The following is a 12,675-nucleotide window of genomic DNA, read 5'->3' as shown; positions in this document are numbered from 1 at the left end:
AGATAACTCAGAAATTCTTCTAGCAGAAGAAATAGCAACCAAAAACAAAACTTTCCAAGATAACAACTTAATATCTATGGAATGTAGAGGTTCAAACGGAACCCCTTGAAGAATTGAAAGAACTAGATTTAAACTCCAGGGAGGAGTCAAAGGTCTGTAAACAGGCTTGATCCTAACCAGAGCCTGAACAAATGCTTGAACATCTGGCACAGCTGCCAGTCGTTTGTGTAATAAGACAGATAAAGCAGAAATCTGTCCCTTTAGAGAACTCGCTGATAATCCTTTATCCAAACCTTCTTGTAGAAAGGAAAGGATCTTAGGGATTTTGATCTTATTCCATAAGAATCCCTTGGATTCACACCAGAAGATATATCTTTTCCATATTTTATGGTAAATTTTTCTAGTTACCGGTTTTCTGGCTTGAACTAGAGTATCTATCACAGAATCTGAAAACCCACGCTTTGATAGAATCAAGCGTTCAATTTCCAAGCCGTCAGCTGGAGGGAGACCAGATTTGGATGTTCGAATGGACCCTGTACAAGAAGATCCTGTCTCAAAGGTAGCTTCCATGGTGGAACCGATTACATATTCACCAGGTCTGCATACCAAGTCCTGCGTGGCCACGCAGGAGCTATCAAGATCACTGAGGCCCTCTCCTGCTTGATCCTGGCTACCAGCCTGGGAATGAGAGGAAACGGTGGAAACACATAGGCTAGGTTGAAGGTCCAAGGCGCTACTAGTGCATCCACTAGAGTCGCCTTGGGATCCCTGGATCTGGACCCGTAGCAAGGAACCTTGAAGTTCTGACGAGACGCCATCAGATCCATATCTGGAATGCCCCATAATTGAGTCAATTGGGCAAAGATCTCTGGGTGGAGTTCCCACTCCCCCGGATGGAATGTCTGACGACTCAGATAATCCGCCTCCCAGTTTTCCACACCTGGGATGTGGATCGCAGATAGGTGGCAGGAGTGATCCTCCGCCCATTTTATTATTTTGGTCACTTCTTTCATCGCCAGGGAACTCCTTGTTCCCCCCTGATGATTGATATAAGCAACAGTCGTCATGTTGTCTGATTGGAATCTTATGAATCTGGCCTTTGCTAGTTGAGGCCAAGCCCTGAGAGCATTGAATATCGCTCTCAGTTCCAGAATGTTTATCGGGAGAAGAGACTCTTCCCGAGACCATAGTCCCTGAGCTTTCAGGGATTCCCAGACCGCGCCCCAGCCCACTAGACTGGCGTCTGTCGTGACGATGACCCACTCTGGTCTGCGGAAGCTCATTCCCTGGGACAGGTGGTCCAGGGTTAGCCACCAACGGAGTGACTCTCTGGTCTTCTGATCTACTTGAATCACTGGAGACAAGTCTGTATAGTCCCCATTCCACTGTTTCAGCATGCACAGTTGTAATGGTCTTAGATGAATTTGCGCAAAAGGAACTATGTCCATTGCTGCAACCATCAACCCTACTACTTCCATGCACTGAGCTACGGAAGGACGAGGAATAGTATGAAGAACTTGACAAGCGTTGAGAAGTTTTGACTTTCTGACTTCTGTCAGGAAAATCCTCATTTCTAAAGAATCTATTATTGTTCCCAAGAAGGGAACTCTTGTCGACGGAGACAGGGAACTTTTTTCTATGTTCACCTTCCATCCGTGAGATCTGAGAAAGGCCAGAACGATGTCTGTGTGAGCCTTTGCCTTTGAAAGAGACGACGCTTGTATTAGAATGTCGTCAAAGTACGGTACTACTGCAATGCCCCTTGGTCTTAGAACCGCTAGAAGGGACCCGAGTACCTTTGTGAAAATCCTTGGAGCAGTGGCTAACCCGAATGGGAGGGCCACAAACTGGTAATGTTTGTCCAGAAAGGCGAACCTTAGGAACTGATGATGTTCTTTGTGGATAGGAATATGTAGATACGCATCCTTTAGATCCACGGTAGTCATAAATTGACCTTCCTGGATTGTAGGTAGAATCGTTCGAATGGTTTCCATTTTGAACGATGGTACTCTGAGAAATTTGTTTAGGATCTTTAAATCCAGAATTGGTCTGAAAGTTCCCTCTTTTTTGGGAACTACAAACAGATTTGAGTAAAATCCCATTCCTTGTTCCGCCGTTGGAACTGGGTGTATCACTCCCATCTTTAACAGGTCTTCTACACAATGTAAGAATGCCTATCTGTTTATTTGGTTTGAGGATAAGTGAGACATGTGGAACCTTCCCCTTGGGGGTAGTTCCTTGAATTCCAGAAGATAACCCTGAGAAACTATTTCTAGTGTCCAGGGATCCTGAACATCTCATGCCCAAGCCTGAGCAAAGAGAGAGAGTCTGCCCCCTACTAGATCCGGTCCCGGATCGGGGGCTACTCCTTCATGCTGTTTTGTTAGCAGCAGCAGGCTTCTTGGCCTGCTTACCCTTGTTCCAGCCTTGCATCGGTTTCCAGGCTGGTTTGGTTTGTGAAGCATTACCCTCTTGTTTAGAGGATGCAGACTTAGAGGCCGGTCCGTTGCTGAAATTGCGAAAGGAACGAAAATTAGACTTATTCTTGGTTTTGAAAGGCCTATCTTGTGGGAGGGCGTGGCCCTTTCCCCCAGTGATGTCTGAAATAATCTCTTTCAATTCTGGCCCAAAGAGAGTTTTACCCTTGAAGGGGATATTAAGCAATTTTGTCTTGGAAGATACATCCGCTGACCAAGACTTTAGCCAAAGCGCTCTGCGCGCCACAATTGCAAACCCTGAATTTTTCGCCGCTAATCTAGCTAATTGCAAAGCGGCATCTAAAATAAAAGAATTAGCCAACTTGAGTGCGTGAACTCTGTCCATAACCTCCTCATACGGAGTCTCTCTACTGAGCGACTTTTCTAGTTCCTCGAACCAGAACCACGCTGCTGTAGTGACAGGAACAATGCACGAAATGGGTTGCAGGAGGTAACCTTGCTGTACAAAAATCTTTTTAAGCAAACCCTCCAATTTTTTATCCATAGGATCTTTGAAAGCACAATTATCCTCGATAGGGATAGTAGTGCGCTTGTTTAGAGTAGAAACTGCCCCCTCGACCTTAGGGACTGTCTGCCATAAGTCCTTTCTGGGGTCGACCATAGGAAATAATTTCTTAAATATAGGAGGGGGGACAAAAGGTATACCGGGTTTCTCCCACTCCTTATTCACTATGTCTGCCACCCGCTTGGGTACAGGGAAAGCGTCGGGGTGCACCGGAACCTCTAGGAACTTGTCCATCTTGCATAATTTTTCTGGAATGACCAGGTTGTCACAATCATCCAGAGTAGATAACACCTCCTTAAGCAGTGCGCGGAGATGCTCTAATTTAAATGTCACAACATCAGGTTCAGCCTGTTGAGAAATTCTACCTGAATCTGAAATTTCCCCATCTGACAAAACCTCCCTCATGGCCCCTTCAGATTGGTGTGAGGGTATGACAGAGCAATTATCATCAGCGCCCTCCTGCTCTTCAGTGTTTAAAACAGAGCAATCGCGCTTTCTCTGATATGCAGGCATTTTGGATACAATATTTGCTATGGAGTTATCCATTACAGCCGTCAATTGTTGCATAGTAATAAGCATTGGCGCGCTAGAAGTACTAGGGGCCTCCTGCGTGGGCAAAACTGGTATAGACACAGAAGGAGATGATGTAGAACTATGTCTACTCCCTTCATCTGATGAATCATCTTGGGCAACTTTACTATTTGTGGCAGTACTGTCCTTACTTTGTTTGGACGCTATGGCACAATTATCACACAATTTTGAAGGGGGAGACACATTGAATTTCATACATATAGAACATAGCTTATCTGAAGGTACAGACATGTTAAACAGGCTTAAACTTGTCAATAAAGTACAAAAACCGTTTTAAAACAAAAACGTTAGGGCCGCCCACCCTTATAAAGACAAGACATATGATCTCCTGGGAAACAGAGTTGGGATTGACCTTCACTCCCCTGGACTGGTCTAGGGCGATACAATTAACCAAAACTGCTCTCCATTGTGTCACGCTGTATGAATTATATTTCAAGATCATTACAAGATGGCACCTGGTGCCGACTAAGCTTCGTACTCTATACCCTAGCCACTCTCCCCTGTGTTGGAGAGAATGTGGCGAGATCGGCACACCACTACATGTGTGGTGGTCGTGTGATCGACTGAGACAGCTCTGGTCTAAGACCTCTGCGATTTGTGCAGCACTGGAACTCCAGACGCCTGATGCCCCGGGCCTAGCCCTCCTGCATATAGGGGTAAAAAAGATTCCAAAGTATAAGATATCTGTTGGTCTACTTGCTGACATCTGTAAAGATGTTGATAGCCAGAAATTGGAAGAAACAACAGCCCCCAAGATGGCAAGCAGTGGTTGACCATTTGCACTACATCAAATCTATGGAAGACTATGTCTTTCGGATGAACAACCAATCTGCTACCTTTAGCCAAATCTGGGAACCCTGGGAGACGCTCCTCAAATTGGCTACGTAACTGTTCCTTCCCCTGACTGCTGTTGGCCTGTTCTAGCTTGTGACCCCGGTCGTCCTGGGAGATGTGCCCCGCTGTTTCTGAGCTGAGATGCTGAGACATAAAATACTCCCCCCCCCCCTCCCACCCCTGATGCCTTCCCTTTCCCTTTGCCCCCCTCCTTGTGAGGATATAAAGAGTAGATCCTCGCACCCCAACTATCATACATGTATACTATGTACACCTACTAGTTGCCACACACGACTGTCAGACATCCTAAGTATGGCATTCATTGCGATACTTTATTTAAAATGTAAAAATTTTAATGTTCCCTTAGAATAACCAAAACATAACAACCGATATGTTCAGACACGCATTGGGAAATGTCTCTATAATATTTATGATTCTTATACTGAATACACTGATCCTCATTGTAAATCATCCCTCCTCTGCCTGACTGCGTGTAACCCCACTTCAACTTATGTCAAATGCTATTTGTGTTGTTTTATGGTTTCTGTAACCTATTTATTAATAAAAATTTACTTTGAAAAAAAAAACAAAAAAAAAAACAAAAAAAAAAAACAAAAAAAAAAAACGTTACTGTCTCTTTAAACTTTAAACAGTGCACACTTTATTACTGAATATGTGAAAAAGTATGAAGGAATTGTTCAAATTTACCAAATTTTCACCACAGTGTCTTAAAGCATTCAAAGTATTGCACACCAATTTTCAGAGCTTTAACCGTTAAAATAACGAAACCGGAGCCGGTTACAGTTTTAACCCCTCTACAGTCCCAGCTACAGCCTTTGCTGCGACTTTACCAAACCCAGGGGGGAATACGATACCAAATGAAGCCTTCTAGGAACCTTTCCAACTACTTTCAGATCCTCACACATGCATCTGCATGTCTTGCTCTCAAAAGTAACTGCGCAGTAATGGCGCGAAAATGAGGCTCAGCCTACAACTGGGAAGGCCCTTCCTGACTGGAAAGGTGTCTAACACAGTGCCTGACGTTAAAAAACGTTCCCCAAGTTTATAAGTGTGAATTACAAGCATAAACATGTATAAAATGCCAAAATAAAGCAATCGATTTTGTCCATAAAAGTGTCTACCAGTTTTATAGCCCATATTAAGCCCTTTATTCTGTTTGAGACTAAGAAAATGGCTTACCGGTCCCCATGAGGGGAAATGACAGCCTTCCAGCATTACACAGTCTTGTTAGAAATATGGCTAGTCATACCTTAAGCAGAAAAGTCTGCTAACTGTTTCCCCCAACTGAAGTTACTTCATCTCAACAGTCCTATGTGGAAACAGCAAACGATTTTAGTTACTGTCTGCTAAAATCATCTTCCTCTCACAAACAGAACTCTTCATCTTTTTCTGTTTCAGAGTAAATAGTACATACCAGCACTATTTTAAAATAACAAACTCTTGATAGTAGAATAAAAAACTACAACTAAACACCACATACTCTTAACCATCTCCGTGGAGATGTTGCCTGTGCAACGGCAAAGAGAATGACTGGGGTGGGCGGAGCCTAGGAGGGACTATATGGACAGCTTTGCTGGGACTCTTTGCCATTTCCTGTTGGGGAAGAGATATTCCCACAAGTAAAGATGACGCCGTGGACCGGACACACCAATGTTGGAGAAACAGAATTTATGCTTACCTCATAAATTACTTTCTCCAACAGTGTGTCCGGTCCACGGCGTCATCCATTACTTGTGGGAATATTCTCTTCCCCAACAGGAAATGGCAAAGAGCACAGCAAAAGCTTCCCATATAGCCCCTTCTCAGGCTCCGCCCCCCAGTCATTCGACCGACGGTTAGGAGAAAAAAAAAGGAGAAACTATAGGGTGCCGTGGTGACTGTAGTGTATAGAGAAAGACATTTTTCAAACCTGATTAAAAAACCAGGGCGGGCCGTGGACCGGACACACCGTTGGAGAAAGTAATTTATCAGGTAAGCATAAATTCTGTTTTCTCCAACATTGGTGTGTCCGGTCCACGGCGTCATCCATTACTTGTGGGAACCAATACCAAAGCTTTAGGAGACGGATGAAGGGAGGGAGCAAATCAGGTTACCTAAACAGAAGGCACCACGGCTTGCAAAACCTTTCTCCCAAAAATAGCATAAGTATCAAATTTGTAGAATTTGGCAAAAGTATGCAGAGAAGACCAAGTCGCTGCCTTACATATCTGATCAACAGAAGCCTCGTTCTTGAAGGCCCATGTGGAAGCCACAGCCCTAGTAGAGTGAGCTGTGATTCGTTCAGGAGGCTGCCGTCCGGCAGTCTCATAAGCCAATCGGATGATGCTTTTCAGCCAAAAAGAAAGAGAGGTAGCAGTAGCTTTTTGTCCTACCCTCTTACCAGAGTAAACGACAAACAAAGATGAAGTTTGTCTGAAATCCTTTGTTGCGTCTAAATAAAACTTTAAAGCACGGACCACATCTAAATTGTGAAACAAACGTTCCTTCTTTGAAACTGGATTCGGACACAGAGAAGGAACAACTATTTCCTGGTTAATATACTTGTTGGAAACTACTTTTGGAAGAAAACCAGGTTTAGTACGCAAAACAACCTTATCTGAATGGAACACCAGATAGGGTGGATTACATTGCAAAGCAGATAATTCAGAAACTCTTCTAGCAGAAGAAATAGCAACCAAAAACAGAACTTTCCAAGATAGTAACTTGATATCTATGGAATGTAAAGGTTCAAACGGAACCCCTTGAAGAACTGAAAGAACTAAATTTAGACTCCAAGGAGGAGTCATGGGTCTATAAACAGGCTTGATTCTGACCAAAGCCTGTACAAAAGCTTGTACATCTGGCACAGCTGGCAGTCGTTTGTGTAACAAAACAGATAAAGCAGAAATCTGTCCTTTTAGAGAACTCGCTGACAACCCTTTATCCAAACCCTCTTGGAGAAAGGAGAGAATCTTAGGAATTTTAATCTTACTCCAGGAGAATCCCTTGGATTCACACCAACAGATATATTTTTTCCATATTTTATGGTAATTCTTTCTAGTCACAGGTTTTCTGGCTTGAACCAGAGTATCTATCACTGAATTTGAAAACCCACGCTTGGATAAAATCAAGCGTTCAATTTCCAAGCAGTCAGCTGCAGAGAAACTAGATTTGGATGTTCGAATGGACCTTGTACTAGAAGATCCTGTCTCAAAGGTAGCTTCCATGGTGGAGCCGATGACATATTCACCAGGTCTGCATACCAAGTCCTGCGTGGCCAAGCAGGAGCTATCAGAATCACTGAGGCCTTCTCCTGTTTGATCCTGGCTACGAGCCAGGGAAGGAGAGGAAAAGGTGGAAACACATAAGCTAGGTTGAACGACCAAGGCGCCACTAATGCATCCACTAGAGTCGCCTTGGGATCCCTGGATCTGGACCCGTAGCAAGAAACCTTGAAGTTCTGACGAGACGCCATCAGATCCATGTCTGGAATGCCCCATAATTGGGTTAACTGGGCAAAGACCTCCGGGTGGAGTTCCCACTCCCCCGGATGGAAAGTCTGACGACTCAGATAATCCGCCTCCCAGTTGTCTACTCCTGGAATGTGAATTGCAGATAGATGGCAGGAGTGATCCTCCGCCCATTTGATGATCTTGGATACCTCTCTCATCGCCAAGGAACTCTTTGTTCCTCCCTGATGGTTGATGTAAGCTACAGTCGTCATGTTGTCTGACTGGAATCTTATGAATCCGGCCTTCGCTAGTTGAGGCCAAGCCCGGAGAGCATTGAATATCATTCTCAGTTCCAGGATGTTTATTGGGAGAAGAGACTCTTCCCGAGACCATAGACCCTGAGCTTTCAGGGAATCCCAGACCGCGCCCCAGCCTAATAGACTGGCGTCGGTCGTGACAATGACCCACTCTGGTCTGCGGAAACTCATTCCCTGAGACAGGTGATCCTGAGTCAACCACCAACGGAGTGAGTCTCTGGTTATCTGGTCTACTTGAATCTGAGGATTCAAGTCTGCATAGTCCCCATTCCACTGATTGAGCATGCACAGTTGTAATGGTCTTAGATGAATTTGAGCAAAATGAACTATGTCCATTGCTGCAACCATCAATCCTACTACTTCCATGCACTGAGCTATGGAAGGCTGCAGAATAGAGTGAAGAACTTGACAAGCGTTTAGAAGCTTTGACTTTCTGACTTCTGTCAGGAAGATCTTCATTTCTAAAGAATCTATTATTGTTCCCAAAAAGGGAACTCTTGTTGACGGAGACAGGGAACTCTTTTCTACGTTCACCTTCCACCCGTGAGATCTGAGAAAGGCAAGAACAATGTCTGTATGAGCCTTTGCCTTGGAAAGAGACGACGCTTGAATTAGAATGTCGTCTAGATAAGGTGCCACTGCAATGCCCCTTGGTCTTAGAACCGCCAGAAGGGAGCCTAGCAACTTTGTGAGAATTCTGGGAGCAGTGGCTAAGCCGAACGGGAGAGCCATGAACTGGTAATGTTTGTCCAGAAAGGCGAACCTTAGGAACTGATGATGATCTTTGTGGATAGGAATATGTAGGTACGCATCCTTTAAATCCACGGTAGTCATATATTGACCCTTCTGGATTGTGGGTAAAATTGTTCGAATGGTTTCCATTTTGAACGATGGAACTCTGAGAAACTTGTTTAGAATCTTTAAATCCAGAATTGGTCTGAAAGTTCCCTCTTTTTTGGGAACTACAAACAGGTTTGAGTAAAACCTCTGACCTTGTTCCACTGTTGGAACTGGGTGTATCACTCCCATCTTTAACAGGTCTTCTACACAATGTAAGAATGCCTGTCTCTTTATTTGGTCTGAAGATAAGCGAGACATGTGGAACCTTCCCCTTGGAGGAAGTTCCTTGAATTCTAGAAGATAACCCTGAGAGACTATTTCTAGTGCCCAGGGATCCGGAACATCTCTTGCCTGAGCAAAGAGAGAGAGTCTGCCCCCTACTAGATCCGGTCCCGGATCGGGGGCTACTTCTTCATGCTGTCTTGGTAGCAGCAGCAGGCTTCTTGGCCTGTTTACCCTTGTTCCAGCCTTGCATTGGTTTCCAAGCTGGCTTAACCTGGGAAGCGTTACCCTCTTGTCTAGAGGCTGCAGAGTTAGAAGCCGGTCCGTTCCTGAAATTACGAAAGGAACGAAAATTGGACTTATTCTTAGCCTTGAAAGGCCTATCCTGTGGGAGGGCATGGCCCTTCCCCCCAGTGATGTCTGAAATAATTTCTTTCAATTCAGGCCCAAAAAGGGTCTAACCTTTGAAAGGGATATTAAGCAATTTTGTCTTGGAAGATACATCCGCCGACCAAGACTTTAGCCAGAGCGCTCTGCGCGCCACAATTGCAAACCCTGAATTTTTCGCCGCTAATCTCGTTAATGCAAAGCGGCATCTAAAATAAAGGAATTAGCTAACTTAAGTGCGTGAATTCTGTCCATGACTTCCTCATATGGAGTCTCCTTATTGAGCGACTTTTCTAGTTCATCGAACCAGAAACACGCCGCCGTAGTGACAGGAATAATGCACGAAATTGGTTGGAGGAGGTAACCTTGCTGAACAAAAATCTTTTTAAACAAACCCTCCAATTTTTTATCCATAGGATCTTTGAAAGCACAATTGTCCTCAATGGGAATAGTCGTGCGTTTGGCTAGCGTAGAAACTGCCCCCTCAACCTTAGGGACTGTTTGCCATGTGTCCTTCCTTGGGTCGACCATGGGGAACAATTTCTTAAATATAGGAGGTGGGACAAAAGGTATGCCTGGTTTCTCCCACTCCTTAGTCACTATGTCCGCCACCCTTTTAGGTATCGGAAAGGCATCAGGGTGCACCGGGACCTCTAGGAATTTGTCCATCTTGCACAATTTTTCTGGAATGACCAAAGAGTCACAATCATCCAGTGTAGTTAGTACCTCCTTAAGTAATGCGCGGAGATGCTCTAACTTAAATTTAAACGTCACAACATCAGGTTCTGCCTGTTGAGAAATTCTACCTGAATCAGAAAGTTCTCCCTCCGACAAACCCTCCCTCACTGCCATTTCTGACTGGTGTGAGGGTATGACAGAAATTATCGTCAGCGCCTTCTTGCTCCACTGTATTTAAAACTGAGCAATCACGCTTTCTTTGAAATGCTGGCATTTTGGATAAAATATTAGCTATGGAATTATCCATTACTGCCGTTAATTGTTGCATAGTAACAAGCATTGGCGCGCTAGATGTACTAGGGGTCGCCTGCGCGGGCATAACTGGTATTGACACAGGAGGAGAGGATGAAGAACTATCCCCACTACCTTCATTTGAGAAATTATCTTGGGCAACCTTATTAAAAGTGACAGTACTGTCCTTACTTTGTTTGGACGCCATGGCACAATTATCACATACATTTGAAGGGGGGACCACCTTGGCCTCCATACATACAGAACATGTTCTATCTGAAGGTACAGACATGTTAGACAGGCTTAAACAGGCTAATAATGCAAAAATAACGTTTTTAAACAAAACCGTTACTGTCTCTTTAAATGTTAAACAGAGCACACTTTATTTCTGAATGTGTGAAAAACTATGAAGTAAATATCCAATCTTTACCAAATTTTCACCCTAGTGTCTTAATGCTTTAAAAGTATTGTAACCCCTTAAATGAGGAAACCGGAGCAGTTTATTCAATTAGCAATCTTAACCCCACTACAGTCCAAGCCACAGCGTTTGCTGCGACTTCACCTGTCCTTGGGGGTTATACGATACCAAATTAAGCCTTCCAGGAACGTTTTCAATGACCACCAGACCCTCTCACATGAAGCTGCATGCACTGCATCCAAAAGAAACTGCGCAATTATGGCGCGAAAATGAGGCTCTGCCTACTATAGTGAAAGGCCCTTCCTGACTGGGAAGGTGTCTAAACGACTGCCTGGTGTCTAAAAACGTTCCCAAACACTAAAAGTTTTGAAAATCACTTCAAACCTCATAAAAAACTTAAATAAAGCAATCGATTTAACCCACACGAGTGTCACCAGTATATTGCCCATAATAAGCCTTCATTCTGATAAGAGTCTAAGAAAATGGCTTACCGATCCCAAGGAGGGAAAATGACAGTCTTCTAGCATTACACAGTCTTGTTAGAAAATGGACTAGTCATACCTTGAGCAGAAAAGTCTGCAAACTGTTCCCCCCAACTGAAGTTCTCTGGGCTCAACAGTCCTGCGTGGGAACAGCAATTGATTTTAGTTACTGCTGCTAAAATCATACTCCTCTTTTAAACAGAACTCTTCATCCCTTTCTGTTTTAGAGTAAATAGTACAAACCGGCACTATTTTAAAATAACAAACTCTTGATAGAAGAATAAAAAACTACAACTAAACACCACATACTCTTCACCATCTCCGTGGAGATGCTACTTGTTCAGAGCGGCAAAGAGAATGACTGGGGGGCGGAGCCTGAGGAGGGGCTATATGGGCAGCTTTTGCTGTGCTCTTTGCCATTTCCTGTTGGGGAAGAGAATATTCCCACAAGTAATGGATGACGCCGTGGACCGGACACACCAATGTTGGAGAAAGAAGATCACCAATATACTTACATTATTAATAAATATAACATAGCACAATAGAAATTGTAGCTAATATTAAACAGCTGAATACAACTATGTAATTTTTCTATGGTTGTACTAACTTTGTGAGTTCTTTAAACTCTTCATATTCTTGCTTTGATGTTTCCAGCTCACTTTGTATTAGGAGTATTTTCTCTTTCATTTTCTCCACTGAAGCCAGATTATTGAGATCAGATGATATTGGGATTGAGTGCAACTGTGGAGCTTCAAAATATAAATTAAAAGAAAAAAAAAGTGTGAATTAAAATGTTGAAAGTGATCCCCCTGGTTGCCAAAAGGCTCTGCAACATCAAGGGTTAATTTCATTAACTAATTGGCATAAAATGCATATACAATGATGTGGTGGGAAAAGCTAAATGGATAATTGGTGCTATTCTAGCAAACTGCAGAAAGCCAGTTAGCCATTACCTACATGACACATTTTGACAGCTACTAAAAAAAATTCCTTAAATAATCTTATTATTAGAAAAAAAAAAAAAAAAAAAATGGAGATGAGGTATTCTGGTATAGCAATGCACTGCTGTAAGATAGCTAGTGATTGGCGGCTAAAGTATATTAAGAGATATCTAAAAGTTCACAGGGGAAGGATTTTTATTTTCTTCACGAGGAATACCG

The 12,675-nt window shown here is 43.5% G+C and overlaps 1 protein-coding gene across 1 annotated transcript in view; it reads right to left on the bottom strand.

Annotated features, from left to right (window-relative positions):
- Positions 1–12,675, bottom strand: part of KIF15 (kinesin family member 15) — a 417,226-nt gene that overhangs the window by 348,584 nt on the left and 55,967 nt on the right. The window contains exon 15 of the mRNA XM_053714345.1: positions 12,123–12,264. Coding sequence (XP_053570320.1) covers positions 12,123–12,264 — 142 coding nt within the window. The remainder of the gene's footprint in view (positions 1–12,122; positions 12,265–12,675) is intronic.

Source organism: Bombina bombina, chromosome 5 (genome assembly GCF_027579735.1).
Source record: "Bombina bombina isolate aBomBom1 chromosome 5, aBomBom1.pri, whole genome shotgun sequence".
NCBI classification, from domain to species: domain Eukaryota; kingdom Metazoa; phylum Chordata; class Amphibia; order Anura; family Bombinatoridae; genus Bombina; species Bombina bombina.
Note: the sequence above shows the minus strand (reverse complement) of the source record. Positions and strands in the feature narration are given on the sequence as shown.